This window comes from Macaca nemestrina, chromosome 4 (genome assembly GCF_043159975.1).
Source record: "Macaca nemestrina isolate mMacNem1 chromosome 4, mMacNem.hap1, whole genome shotgun sequence".
NCBI classification, from domain to species: Eukaryota; Metazoa; Chordata; class Mammalia; order Primates; family Cercopithecidae; genus Macaca; species Macaca nemestrina.
In genome coordinates this window covers 95,522,608-95,538,360 of record NC_092128.1, presented here as the reverse complement: position 1 = coordinate 95,538,360, position 15,753 = coordinate 95,522,608, and the positions used below count along the sequence as shown (strand labels likewise).

General features: G+C 40.2%; 1 protein-coding gene across 8 annotated transcripts in view; it reads left to right on the top strand.

Annotated features, from left to right (window-relative positions):
* Positions 1-15,753, top strand: part of LOC105475709 (oxysterol binding protein like 3) — a 185,908-nt gene that overhangs the window by 83,329 nt on the left and 86,826 nt on the right. For 7 of the 8 annotated variants that reach the window (XM_011731195.3, XM_011731191.2, XM_011731196.2 and 4 more), the window contains one exon: positions 4,922-5,166. In XM_011731195.3, coding sequence (XP_011729497.2) covers positions 5,071-5,166 — 96 coding nt within the window. In that variant the 5' untranslated portion in view covers positions 4,922-5,070. Of the gene's footprint in view, positions 1-4,921; positions 5,167-13,533; positions 13,951-15,753 lie in introns of those variants that run through there. The other variant, XM_011731198.3, reaches the window with a different exon arrangement.

Genomic DNA, 15,753 nt, shown 5'->3' with positions numbered 1-15,753 from the left:
CAAGAAAAAATAGAAATCAGAGAGCTTAATACATTTGTCAAGGTGTACAGAGTTTGTAATAAGGAAAACCAATTCAAACCTAGGTCTGATTCCTTCCAGCGCATGTATATTGTATGTAATGTCACCTTTACGTCTTTTCCCAAATTGTGTCATCTTTTCTAAGTCAAACCTACTAACATGAGTCTTAAAATCAGCCTTTGTTGCCAAAATACTTGACAGTACATTGGTCATTTATTCTTCCCCATTCTGGGTAGAAATCAGAGTTCTCTTTTCCTAATGGAAGCCCCAGGACAGCTTATGTTTGCATGTCATATGTCCATTTGACTTTTCACCAAAACACTAGTGTTTCACACAGTCCTGACCCATCGGCTTCTCAAAGGTAGGTGTCAGTGGTGAGAGACGATGAAGCTCATCTCAGAGGCACAAACAGGGCATTTTTGAACTGACCCAAGTGCATCTGGTATTTGACACCTGTTGGATTTGGTGACCTCTGTGATTTAGATGAAGGGGAGGGCCATAAGTTCTCTCCTCCTCAACCTCACCACCAGGTAGTTTGTTGAAACAAAAGCAGATCCCAGACTGAATTCTGTCACATATCAAATATTGACATTAGGCAGAATGTACCAAAGTAGCCATAAAACCTGTTCCTGTAAGCTGAGGAAGTCCTAGCTCTCCATCCTTAAGGTATGTTGACAAGTACTTGCAGGAGAGATTTACTCAGGGACAGCAGTCTGCAAAAAGATCAGCTCCAGGGGACCAAGAAGCCTTCTTGGCAGGCTGTAAATGTTCTATTTTTTTTAATCCAGCTGATGATTATTTGAGTATTTGCAAGCATAACATTCTGTATGTGCACTTAAGATTTGTGCCCTTTAGTATATCTGTTATTTCTCAATACAAAATAAAGTGGAAATAAATGTTTGCCCTTAAATTATTCACAGTCTGTGAGCAGGGAAATTATCATATATTGTTCAAACTCATAAACCCTTTGAATTAGAGGTTTTCCATGGAAGGGTCTCCCAGGGGGAGTGAAAGCACTCAGGGGTCTTTCATATGCACCGTCCTGCCGAGGCCTCCTCTCTGGTGACCCCAGCCCATCCCTGTGGTATCCCCTAGAGTGGACACAGTAGTTGCCTCCATTCAAGTGACCATCTTGGCACCTGGGATACTTTAGTCTTGGGCTACTGCTGCCTTCTTTCTTTCTTCTTCCCTGTTTTAAGTAGAGTCATGCATCGCTTATGATAGGAAACACTGTGAGAAATGTGACAGGCAATTTCATCTTTGTTGTGGGAACATCATAGAGTATACCTAGCAAACCTGGATAGCAGAGCCTGCTACACACCTGGGCTATGTGGTACGGCTTACTGCTTCCAGGCTACAAACCTGTACAGCGTGATACTGTCCTGAATACTGCAGGCAGCAGTAATACAATCTAAGGACTTGTGTAATAAACATAGAGAAAGTACAGGGAATTATAATCTTACGGGACCACCAGCGTATATGTGGGCTGTCACTGACTGAAACCCTATGATGTGGTATGCGACTATATATCCTTCTCTTGGAATTTGACTTCTTTTACTTTTTAGGCCGCTTTTGGTGGCTTTAACCAAATTCCTGATGAGGCTAGGCAGGAAGGTTCTGGGGATGAAATAGATGTATTTCCCTGGGCAACAATCCCAGACTCCACCCTGGGGCGGGGCATGGGAGGGGCTGCGGGTCCCCTCTCTTTCTTTCCCAGAAGGGGAAAGGAGACAGGGGTAAGGATCACCAGGGGGTCGTGCTGGCAGAGCCCTTAGCTCTAAGTGCCAACACTGATAACTATTGGATTTGGCCTAGTAAGCCCTGGCTGTTGCCTCCCAGGTAAAATTCTGCAGGACAAAGAGATAAAGATGACTCGGTATCAGCTGCCTCTAGGACAGGGTTGTGGTGTTTCTGCTTTGGCCGTTGTAGAATTCCTGTGACTTTCATTGATTGCCCACATTTCTTTCCCTTTACATTGCACACACATCCCTCTCATCCCAGACTCTCGTTTAACAGAACCTCAGCCTTAAAGAAAAAACAAAAACAAAGCTCGTACACACACACACAAACCCTCCGCTAGTATTCCTAATCTACTGTGGAATCTGTTGCCATAGCAGCAGGGAGCGGCTGCCCCCTCCCCTCCCCAAGCACAGACACACACTTCATCATGGGGCTCCCATCACGTTTTTAATTTTTTTTCTCTCAAACAGCAACAGCCAACACTGCTTTTCCACAAACTATTAATATATCTTTATAGTACTCTCTTGGTACTTTTTAGACTGCATTTGCTTCTAACTTCAGGTACACCTAGTCATGCGCCCATAAGTAAGGCTAATTTTATGAAGAGGCTGGTGCTGGTTTGCTTTTAGTCTTACTTATTATTGGATCCAATACTAAATGAATAAAGAGCTTTTGGGAGTTATCTAAAAGTAACATGGGAATTGAGCTCTATGGCTCTGGGCACCTTAATTTCATTTTCTGAGATTTTGTATTTCTTTTCATTGTTTTGATTTTAGCTTATTGCTTTAACATACTCTTTTTTATTTTTAAAGAACTAAGTGTTAATGAAGGCATAGGAAAGAGTATATGATAATTAGCCAAGTTTGATATCATAGTTAACTAGCAGGTTCCTAGACAAATATATGATACTCTTCTTTTTATAATTAGACCATGTGAACATTAATAACGGAATGGGTTGGATTTTTTTTTTTTTTTAATGTTAACATGCTTAGGAAAGCTGTAGAATTTACTTGAACTTAGTGTGTTAAATAAAGTCCTGGTTTTCTGAAGCCAAAACCAAACATGTTAGTTACTCTTAACCCAGGGCTGTGGGAGAAGCCAGTGATTCTAGGCCCACATTTCTCCTCTTTGAGAACTAGAAACCCCTCCATCAGGGCAAGACTCCCAAAGAGCTGCAGGTGGCAGTCCAGCTGAGTGCTTGTAGAGGGCGCCCCCCACCACCCTGCCCCCCACCACCCTTCTCAGTCTCCTTCCCCATCACAGACACTGTGCCATCTTGGAAATGGATACTGTGCTATAGGAGGGAATGAGATTTTTGCCTCTTCAGAGCTTGATACCTCCCTCCTGATTCTTTTTAGTCCAGCTCCCCAGGTCTCTTAGGTCTCAGAGATGGAGCAACAGCTGTTATCCTCAGACCTGGTCACCAGGGAGGGATGTGCTCATTTCCAGCAACGTAGTTAAGGGGCTGGGAAAAACTAATTAAGCCTCTTGGCAGCTATGTGATTGGGCAAGTTCCCTAACCTCTTAGAGACTCAGTTTTCTTCTCCATAAAATAGTGATGATACTCCACTTCCGTCAGGCTGTTGATTAAATGAGACAATGCTTGTGGGAATCCTTACTATAGTGCTGGGCAGTAATTTGTATATACTCAATGAATGATCATCCCTTTTCTTTAAATATGCTCATAGATGATATGGAAAATTCTACTTTACCCTCCACGGTTATTTGTCATATCATGTTGTAGTTTTTAAAGATTTTTCCAAAAACCTTTGGGAGAACAAATCCTCTACCCCACTCCCAAAAAACCAGGAAGAACTTTTAAAAAGTTGTAATAAAATATACATAAAATTCACATTTTTAACCATCTTCAAATGTACAATTTAGTGACATTTAGTACATTCACAGTGTTGTACACCCATCACTGCTAGCTGGTTCCAGAACTTTCTTCTTCTTCTTTTTTTTTTTCTTTTGAGTCAAGAGTTCCTCTGTCACCCAGGCTGGAGTGGAGTGGCGTGATTTTCGCTCACTGCAGCCTCCACCCACCCAGGTTCAAGCGATTCTCCTACCTTAGCCTCCTGAGTAGCTGGGATTATAGGCACCCACTACCATGCCTGGCTAATTTTTGTATTTTTAATAGAGACAGAGTTTCGCCATGTTGGCCAGGCTGATTTCGAAATCCTGACCTCAGGTAATCCGCCCACCTCAGCCTCCCAAAGCGTTGGGATTACAGGCATGAGCCCCTGAGCCTGGCCTAGTTCCAGAACATTCTTATCACACCAAAAAGAAACTCTGTAGCCCTTAAGCAATCGCCCTGCTCTCCCCCTAGTAACCACTAATTACTGGCCTTCTGTCTCTATGGATTTGCCAACTTTGGATATTTCATATGGAAACATACAATGTTTGTTTTTTTTGTGTCTGGGTTATTTGACTTAGCCTAATGTTGTCAAGGTTCATTGATGTTATAGCATGTATCAGTACTTCATTCCTTTTAATATCTGGATAATATTCCATTGTATGTATATACCAGATTTTGTTTATCCATTCATCAGTTGATGGACATTTGGGTTCTTTCCACCTTTGACTATCATGAATAACATTGCTATGAACATGGGTCTACAACTTTTTGAGCACCTGTTTTCACTTCTTTTGGATCTATACCTAGGATTGGAATTACTGGATCATATGATAATTCTGTGTTTAAATTTTTGAGAAATAGAACAGCTACCAAACTGTTTTCCACCATGGCTATGCCATTTTACATTTCCACCAGCAATGTCTGAGGGTTCCAATTTCTCCGCACTCTTTCCAACACTAGTTATTTCCCATTAAAAAAATTATTATTATAGCTATCACAGTGGGTGTGAACTGGTGTCTTACTGTGTTTTAAGATTTTTTTATAGTACTGATTTTGTATGTGTCTGGACTCAAATTTCTATATCGATGTTCTTAAGCCTGCCATATTGCAAAGCTACATGAAAAACCACCTATAGAAAATTCCGAACAAGAGAATGGTGTAAAGCTGCTTTTCCTTCTTGGCCCCTGCTATAGCTAAACATCATGACTCTGTAATCTGTAGTATGTTTAAGCCACTTGCAGACAATTTGTGGCAAATTAGAGATGATATCTGATGCCTCTGACCTTCTTTCTAATTTCTCTTTTTTAGGTTTTAGGGTTTCCTTTGGGTCACCCGAAATGTTTTTTAAACACTTTGGATAAGAACTAAACCACCTGCCACTGGGGACTTCCATACTCTCGGCTCCCTTATCATCTGATGGCATTTTGACTGTCTTGAGGCCAAGTGACTTGCTGTCCATGATGAGTGATGAGAAGAACCTTGGTGTGTCCCAAAAGTTGGTGTCACCTTCAAGGAGCACAAGTAGCTGCTCTTCCAAGCAAGGAAGTCGACAGGTAAAGTTTAACTCATGCAAATTTTAATATGCAAATATAAGCCATCAAGTTTGCTGGTTAAAATGCACACATTTACTTGGGAAATCCTACTTCTCAGTTTAAGAGCATTTACTTTTGGTTATCTCTTGACTGTGTGAGGAGAGTAAATTCTGTATAATTTTAATAATGTGTGCCTACCACGTGGGAAGAACTGCATTTGGTTCTTCGTATAATTTTGTTTAATTCTTGCAACTGTCCTCCAGTGTAGATATTAACATCTCCATTTTCCCCATGAGGAAGCTGACTAAGACTGACCAGGTTACTTGCCCAAAGACACACAGCTAGTAAGGAGCAAACAAAGAACCAAAGCTCAGTCTGTTTGGCTTCAGAGCCCACACTTTGCTTTATATCCTGCTAAGCAAAACAAAAAAACCATCCATCATTTTTCAAGTAATTATAATATCCACCCCAACTTTCTTCCCGTCATCACACCTTTTGTGGCAGCTTGTAACCACAGATTGCCCTGCTAGTAGCTTCGAGTCTCACTTGCTTTAATATCTGTAATGGATGAGGGAACCTAATCTACAGAAAAATTGTCCAAAGGAATTAAGTAGGAGGAAGAAAGAATTGAAACAAAGGACTGAATAATTAACTCCTAAATAACTGTCGGGTAATTATATATTGTTTCTTGGTTTCCTTTCTAATGAATCTTTGTTGGCAGAATTTGCTGGTTTTAGATCAGTGGCAGTAAATGCACATTAATCATTATAATTCTTCCCCCAGCAGTTAGGTGGTGAGAGAATGAGCTGTCAGAAAGCTGAATTTATGACCAAAGTGGTCTGTGAACCTTTTCAGCACCTGCTGGCTCTGTTGGCATTTCCTTTTCCTCATGGGAAGTGCTGGCCTGAGAAATCACCCAGAGTCTTTGGTTCCAGAATTGGAAGCAGCAATTAAATAACTCCCACCTCAGTCACATCTACACATTTGGGGTCTCTCAGACTGAGCGTTGCCTGGGATAAGGAGCTTTGCCACCCATGAATCTGTGATGCCAGGAAAATTAGATTTTGCCACAGGTCTGACATTTGGGAAGCCTTCCAGGATCTCCCCTGAGGGGTTAAGAAGGAGAATTTTGTCAGCACTGTCATCGGTTCCTTCTGGGATAAAAAAAAAAAAAAAAGAAAAGACTAAAATTAGTCATTGGCTAATGCATCATGGCTCCCTGGAGTTCTGTTTCATGAGGTTCACTGTGCTTGTCCTCTTTGTCAGCTTTCCACAGGAGTATTTTTCTCCTTAAGCCAAAACTCTGGTTGGGGTTAAAACAGCATGTGGTATATCCCCTACCTGTGCCATCTTCCTTACACCCAGGGATTGTTATGTCCTTCTTTGATAAAGGGGGAGAACATGATTCCTTTAAGTAGCAGGTGGTGATTACACCATAGGAATTGGAACAGTACAATGAAATTCTCAGATCAAATACTACGGAAACTTTTTTCAGTGTGTTATTTGGAATTGACTGGGTTTTCACAAAGCTTTTTTGGAAGTTACATCATAAAGGGTAAGAGGAATGTGCTTCATGCCTCAACTTTTTTCTGACTTGGAATGCTTGGTCAATCAGTCATTCATTCATCAAATGGTTATCTTTTATATTTAGGGTCTCCTGCTTTAATATGCATATAATGTGGCTTTATAAATGGAGACACTTCTATTTCCTCTGTGGCAAAGAAGGTGGAGAATTTAATAAGTTTATTTCAACTTCAGCCTGTGGTTATAAAGCCCCTGTTTTATTTCCAGAGGTCATTTTCTTAGTCCATCTGCTTTCTCATCCTTCTGTCGAAGAAAGGTGTTCTGTCCCAGGGTATGCGTTTCCATCCATGTGGTCCACTTTGGCCCCCCATACCCACTCTGCCTTCGCAAACTGGCCCAAGATTGTGCTTCAGTCTTTAAAGGTGCTACAGAGGTGCAGGAACCTTTGAAGCTCTCCTCCCTTAGGGCACACAGCCATCTCCGATGGTCTGTCAGTTGCTAAATATAAGGATGACACTGTGTTTCCAGTCACGTCACTGAAGAGTACCAGTTAAACACTTAAAACTTCAAGATTTACATAGTAAGAAATTTAATTAGAGGAATAAGAAATATAACTAAAGATAATCTGTGCCAATACCTACTTGTATTTCAAACACTAGTTTAAAGTCATTTTCAAATTGCTCTCTTCCTTTCATCTTAAGGGGATACATCTGATGTTGATTTTATTGGTCATTTTTCTTAGTGCTAGTTTTTCTCATGTGCTTTGGAATTGCAGCTTAGAGCTTCATCTAGAGATTGCTTCCCATGTATTCTTTCTCTGCGCTCACCCTGACCCATCTAGGGATTTGCTATAGCCAACTTTCCACCTCTCAGGACTCCAGTGCAGAGTCAAGTCTAATATTTGCAGCAAGGGCCTGCTGTTCCATGATGATGATGGAATACCTGGGACCCAGCACCAAGCCCCAGACAGCATAGCCCAGTGCCTGGCTGTGAGGCTATGTCTCCCTCCTCACCTCTCCCTGGGCAAGCAGATTTTTAAAGCTCTCTTTCATTGTGGTGTGGGGGCTTCCCCCTCCACAGTTTCAGATTTCCAGCAGCGAGCCTGGCTCAAGTCCCAGCCTTTTCCTGATGACATTTTTCACCCCATTATAATGCCCACAGAAACAGGCTAATGGACACCTCTGTCTACAGTATACTTTACATTTCTGTTTGGTTCTGATCCATGGAGATACTTAATCTTTTTTTGCCACATTATTCTTTTTTTTCAGGTTTGTTGAGGTAATAAATGACAAATGAAAGTTGTATATATTTATGGTGTATAATGTGATGTTTTGATACATGTACGCATTCGGAAGTGATTACCCATTATCAAGCTAATTAACATACCCATCACCCCCCATAGTTATTTTTGTGTGTATGTGTGGTAAGAACATTTAAGATCTACTCTTATAGCCAATTTCAAGTAAATAATGCAGTATTATTAACTATAGTCGCCATGGTGTTACATTAGATCCCCAGAACTTACCATTCTATCATCTGTTTCTATAAGTTTGACTTTTTTAGATTCCACATGTAAGTGAAATCATGCAGTATTTTTCTTTCTGTGCTTGGTTTATTTCACTTAGCATAATGTCCTCTGGGTTCATCCATGTGATTGCAAATGACAAGATTTCTTTCTTTTTTAAGGCTGAATAGTAGTCCACTGCATAAGTATATGTACCACATTTTCTTTGGAAATATTTAATCTTGTTTTTTATCGCACAGACAAAAAAGAGCCCTACGTGTTTATAACTTTGTATATTTTTGCCATATTTGGAGTAAGGGTGGCATTTTGTATATTTTTGCCATATTTGGAGTGAGGGTGGCATTTTGTATGTTTTTGCCGTATTTGGAGAGTGGCAATAGGGAAGGGGCACTAAATGCATGAACTTAAAACACCATCTTAGCTGGAAGACATGGTTTTTTAAAGTCATTTTTACTTAAATTCTCATCCAGTATTGCCAGGTGACCTTGAGAGAGTCTGTACTCCAGCCACACTAGCTTGCTTTCTCTTTCTGGAGCTGAATTTTCTCTTGTCCTTGTTTCTTGAACTGAGCTTAAACTTGAACCTGGTCTTCCTATCTCAGACCTATTCATATAAAATCTCATGGAGCTATATGTTTATGTATTGATATTCTCCTACCTATATATCTATGTTGAAAGAGCTTGCTTCCTTGAAGGAGAAAATGATTGAGAACTAGGTGTTTTCATTTTTACATCTGACCTAAGACAAAATGTACAGCTTAGGGCCATAAAAACCCTAGGAGGAGGGTTCTATCATCTTTTAACTTAAGTGTTGGGGCTCCTGAGATTTTAAAAACAGTAAGCCTCACTTTGCCAGTACGAAAACAACCTGTCAATAAAATCTCTTCAAGATAATTTGAGGAGAAAGGTATGCATAGTGATTAGAACATTAACTCTCCAATCTTGGGTCTACCCATTAATTGGTTCTATGACCTTAAACTCTCCAAGCCTCAGTTTTTTCATCAATAAAATTGGAATAATAATAGTTCTTTTCTCATAGCATTGTGGTAAGGATGAAAAATAAGTACTTATTCCAGGGTCAGACTCAGGATAGGTGCTGAGTAAATGTAAACGTTTATATGTTTTTATCATTATAGTTAACATTAGTTTGACCTTCATTCTTATTTGTGAAAGTCCTAAATGCTCATAGTGAATAGTTCTAGCTTTTTTTCTCCCAGGAACTTTTACAGGATCATACATGTATCCACTCATACCTTTTTAGTGTTATACAAAAGCCCACTAAAATATACACTGTACATGTGAATATATACTTTTAAAATAAAAAGTGCCTTACTCCACGCATTAACAAAATGCTTTTGTGAAGAATACAATAGAATGTTTAATAATTGGGCTACATTTGACATCTTTAGGCATAACCTATACCTAAAACAAGTGAAAACAGTTGATGAATTCTTACCCCATTCTGCTAAGCCGTGCCCTTGCTTGGGTGGTAAGTGATTTTCCCCTCTCGCCCCCTATGCCAGCGTCTATCTCTTGGTAGTAGCTGCACAGAGCATTGTGTTAAGAAGGACTTTGCAGCTGAGTCTGCATTCAGGGGAAAGATTACCATATTTTTAGCTGTGACTTCTGGGCATAAGGCAGGGAGAGCACAGCATGGGCCCTGTGTTTGTCACCCCTTAGTGACAGAGAAGAGTTGAAATCAAGAGCTCTCTGTTGCAATCTTTATAATGTGTTATTGGATGAACTTCAGGTAACCGTAGGTTGTCTCAGTTCTCCATTCATAAAAAGGAGGAAAAACTCTCCTCCCGCCTTTTCCCCTGGAATGCAGTAAGAGAACATTGAGTGTTTTCAGTGGCTAAAAGACATTGAAAGTCTTTGGAGAAAAGTCCTCTGTAAATTCAAGAAACTGGTATAATTACAGATAAGCTGCCTTTACTTTGGCCAGTTCTGGAAGCAGAACTCACATGACCTTGTTTTAAGAACCCTGACACTCTGCAGAATTGGTTCTTTTTGAAGTAGATCACTTTTCAGATATCATGCCTTCACTATAGAGAAATCTCCTTTTCTTGTAGGAACTAAAGGCACCCTGCTTATTTGAAAAAAAAAAGAAAGGTTGTTGGTCGCTCCTGACTTTCTTAATCATACCCTATTATTTGTAGAGTTCTAAGTGGATCTTCAATGTTCTTCCTCATCCCAGGTTTTGGCACCACTATTCCTTTAGCTAGAATGATCATATGAAACCTTACTACCCTTTTGAATTATGTCATTTCCTTAGCAATAATTTTTATTTATTGCTTTAAGATTTTTAAATGATTTTTGTAAAAACAACATTTGCTCATTGTAGATTATTTACAAAGTAAATGTGAATTGCTATGCTTTAATTAACTTATTTTTAAATGGCTGCTGATAGGTCACATAAAATGCCTGAAAATGACCGTGGTTTGTGGAAGTCATTGGTGTCATTGTCAGATGGTTTCCTTGCATTCCTGGGGGTGAAAGGCTGATTAGTGTTGATTCATGAGAGACTAGGAACAGAGGAGTAGAACAGCCCAGTTCTACCAGGCCCCTCGACAGGATTTGAGAGAGGCCTTCACACAGGTTCTGGTTTGGAACCTTGAGCTTGGCTAATACCATGCTTAACACTGCCATTGTCTCTCCTCTTTCAGTTGCTTCATTGGTTAAAAAAGTGTATGGTTCTTTAAGTACTGGGTCCTGTGTATACATCCTTTTATTTCTCATAGCACCTAGGACAGGGCTTTGCACGTAGAAGATACAAATCGTCGGACTGAATTTATTGAAAACCAGCGACAAATATCCTTCTATTGGGGCAGGTGAGAATGTATGGCCAGGTATACATGGAGAACATGCGGGAGCAAAAAGCCCACAGATTCTTAAGCTCCCTACTCCAGTGACAGTTGTGAGGATCTATAATAAAATGAAGAAGGGCTTCCCCATTGATTTTATTCTGGCAAATGATAGCATCCATAAATGTTCTTCTATACCTGCGGTCTGTGAAGGAACTACTCTATTGAACGTCTGGAACAAAAGTAAAGATGCTGGCTCTAGAAACTGATGCATGTTCTCACCGGCTTTGCTTTTTGCCTGCTGGATAACCTTGCCATGTTTTTTTAACACATTCTGGGTCTCAGCTTTTTAGCTGTTAAGTTTGGATAATTTTGCTTACTTTTGAGAACTAAATGAAACAGTAAATAAGAAGCATCTAGACTAGCACATGGGAAACATTCAGTAAATGTAGATTAAATTAATGAATGAATTTAATCATTCATTCATGCAGTTGCTCAGTAGAATTAGGTTAGGGTTAGAATTAATCATTCATTCATGCAGTTGCTCAGTAGAAAGATTACCATTCACAAAGTCTTGTAGATACATTAAGTGGGTTAAGGAATATCTAAGTGGGAGGGAGAATTGCTATTTTAAAATGTGTAAAATATGAGTAGTTGCAATTTCCTCTTATCTTTTTCCCACTGCCCCCTTATATTTCCTTTCTAGAACTTTCAAAGTAACACATTCCAGAGACCAGATTAGCTTGATAAAGATGACTGAATATGCTTTGTCTTTATCAAAAGAGTCCTATAGCCTTGAATTTTATTTCTTCAACCAATATCTATTGAGAGCCTGTTACTAAAAGGCCCTGAGCAGGGATATATGAAGCTATGAAGGACAGGACAGCTGAACAGTTCAGCATAAATAAGAGATCAGCTCTGACTGGAAAGACTATGGGTTGTAAAGAGAGCACAGCCTCTATTCATTTTTAAAGTGTATTGTTAGCATTTGGCATAGAAGTTAGCAGTAGAGAGTAAATCCTGTCAAAATAATTGACAAGTGCTTCACTCATGATTGCAGGGGTTTTGAAATGGAGAGATCTATTGCTAGGTAAGTTTCCATACAATTATGCAATTCACTCGTGTCACCCTGCTAATCTACAGTGACTTGAACTCTCCTAGGGTCACCCAATGAGAGCTTATTTATGCAGGGTATTAGATTATGCTGCACTCCAGGGAGCCCAGCCTGGCTGGGCTCAGGGCTGGAACTCATAAAACAGGTGAGTGGAATAGGGAAGAATTTGCCAAGGAGGGAAAAGAGAATTAACACTTTAATGTCCAGGTGTTATTTCAGCTGTCTGGGTATTAAAAATGCTTAGTCCCATTTCTTTCTCTTTTTTTGAGACGGAGTCTCACTCTGTTGCCTATGGTGGAATACAGTGCCGCAATCTCGGCTCACTGCAACCTCTGCCTCCTGGGTTCAAGCGATTCTCCTGCCTCAGCCTCCTGAGTAACTGGGACTACAGGTGTGCTCCTGTAGTGCCGCCTTCAGGTGATCCGCCCTCTTTGGCCTCCCAAAGTGCTAGGATTACAAGTGTGAGCTACTGCGCCCGGCCCCATTTATTTCTTTTAATTTCATAATGTCTTTAGAGATACTAAGATTTAGTATCTCTAAATTTATTTCAGTATTCAGTACAGGCTGAATAAACACCACAAGACAGTCCAGTCAAGGAGGAGGGACCTTGGAAGCATCGTGGTTGTCTCACATTGTTCTGTGATGATCATAGAAGAGGAGAGGCAGTGAGCATGAACTCTGGAGCCAGATGGCCAGTGTTTGAATCTCCAGCTGTTTATAAGCTGTTTGATCTCAAAGTTAATACCCTCTCTGTGCCTTGTTTTCTTATTAGGTGTAAATTGCTTAGTTTGAGGAGAGCATGTAGTAGGAAGTGCTATGTAAGTGTTTGACAAATAAACATAGCCTTTTGTGAGCAGTGGAGTCCTGGGAGCCCTTAGGCAGTGTCACAGCTGCTTCCCTGCTTCTTTCCAGCTGGGAGGCGGGTGGCACAGTACAGGGGCAGGCAGCTTGGCTTGTGTCTAGGCTGCTCTCAGAGGAAGACTCAGCATGGGACACTCCAAGTGAAAACTCTCCGATAGCATCTTCACAGCTCATAATATCCTTTCATGCTACCCTTTGGAGTCTCAGCACAACTCAGTGAGGTCTGTAATGTTTCCCCCACTGTGGAAAGGAAATACGGCCCAGAGATATTAACTGATTTGTTTGGAGTCCCATGGCTAATAAATGGTAGGGGACCAGGCAACCAACTATTTGGAGAGCACTGAGTTTCTTTAGATGCTAGAAGGCTTCTTCAGAAGTTTATTCAAGTTCCATGCCTTATGTACAAATGGTTGTTATTTCAACAAGCCTCCATCAGCGCACATCTTTATGAATGCAGGGCCAAGAGGAACGTGGATGATTGAAGTAGCCTTAGGGTCGCCGTTTGCCTGGAGCTGTTTTTTTTTTTTTTTTTTTTTTTTTCTTTTTCTTTTTCTAGTGGACCCCACTGAGAGAAATAATTAACTGTATATTTCTTATAGTTTTCTAGATTCTCATTTTCTGGGCCTTTTGCTTCTCCTCCTTACTGCTGACCTTTTAGCCACCCCTATGGTTATGACATACCTCAAAGGTAGGAAGGCTGAAGAAATAAGACTGAGTTCTCAATATATTCCCACTCAGAGTAAGTCTTATAAGAAACAAACAAACATTTGATATCAGAAGAGGTTAAAGTATCAGCTCAAATGACATATTTGAGTTGTCAGGACTTCTTTGTTCTTCTCCACACCCACAGATGACAGACTGTCAGCTGCATTCCACACTCTGAAGATCACGAGAAACTGAACTCTTAAAACACTTCTGGAAAGTTGCTGAACTGTCTGTATTCTGCAATTCTGGAATAATCACAGCAAATATATTTGGGTGAGATTTAGAAATATTACTTTGATGAAAACTACATGGAATGCCTTAAGAAAATAAATATATTTATTCATGGTTGGGAGTGGGCACATTTAAGATGCAGGAAGGCAGAACCCTGGCCCACATGCTCCGGTTGAGAGCACGGCGTAGCAGCTGTACAAGGTAATGGAATGTTCTCAAGAAGCTGTTGATGCAAATGTAAACTAAACTGACCGATTCAACAGCTCTTTCCTGGGGAGGGGAAAGTCTACTTCAGTAATTTGATAGTATGAAAAAACTAAAGGTCCAGAAGTGACAGTGTGAGAAGTAGGACAGAGGCACAACAGAATACTTCGCTAGTGTCATCTGACATCGCTCTAAAACCTACACCCTGGCCCTACCATCGAGTTCAGCTGTGTTTTCCACTGCATCTGTACACAAGCCCACATCACCATCTAAATCACCTCCTCTCTGTTCCTACTTCAGATGAATCACATTCCTGGCACATCTTGGCCCAGTGGTCCCTGGTGCCCTGTGTAGTGAGTTGAATCATCAAAAAACATGTTCACTTCCTACTTAATTAAACTAAAGTTACTGCACAGCAAAAGAAATAATAAACAGTGAACAGACAACCTGCAAAATGGGAGAAAATATTTGCAAACTATGCATCCAACAGGGAACTAATATCCAAAATATACAAGAAACTCAAACAGCTCAACCACAACAACAAAAAACAAATAATCTCATTAAAAAACAAGCAAAGAACATGAGTAGACATTTTTCAAAAGAAGACATGCAAGTGGCCAACAGGTATATGAAAAAATGTTCAACATAATCATCAGGGAAATGCAAATCAAAACCACAATGAGATACTATCTTGTATCAGTCAAATGACTATTAATACAAAGACAAAGAACAGCATGGTGGTGAAGATGCAGAAGAAAGGGAATTCTTTCACATTGTCAATGGGAATGTAAATTAGTACAGCCTCATCAGAAAACAGTATGGAAATTTCTCAAAGAACTGAAAGAAGAACTACCATATGATCTACTGGGTATCTAACCAAAGGAAAAGAAATAAATATATCTAAAAGTTACCTGCACTCATATTTTTATTGCGGCAGTATTTACAATATCAGAGATATAAAATTAACCTGTTTCCATCAAGGATTGAATGGATAAGGAAAATATGATATGTACACACAATGGAATACTGTTGAGCCATCAAAAAGAGTGAAATCATGTATTTTGCAGCAACACGGATGGAACTGGACCAGGTCATTATCTTAAGTGAAGTAAGCCAGGCACAGAAAGACAAATATGACATGTTCTTATAAGTGCATGCTAAAAAATGTGTTTGGGCGGACATAGAAAGTGGAATGATCTAGATAACGGAGACCCAGAGGGTGAGGGTGGGGGAGGGAGGAGGAGGACGAGAAATTAGGTAATGAATACAATGTACATGGTGATGGATACCCTAAAAACCCTGACTTGACCACTATGCAAACTGTGTATGTAAGAAAATTGCACATATACCCTATAGATATGTACATTGTTTTAAAAGAACAAGATGTGTCCACATCCTAATGCTGGAACCTATGAATGTTACCACATTTGGAAAAAGGATCTTTACAGATGTAATTAATTTAAAGATTTGAGATGAGGAGGGCATCTCAGATTATCCAGGTGGGCCCTAAATTCACTGACAGATGTCATTATAAGAAACACGTTGGGGAGAAGACAGACATAGAGGAAAAGGTGATGTGATGGTGGAGGCAGAGATTGGAGTGATGCAGCTACAAGCCAAGGTATGCCATGGAATGCTGGC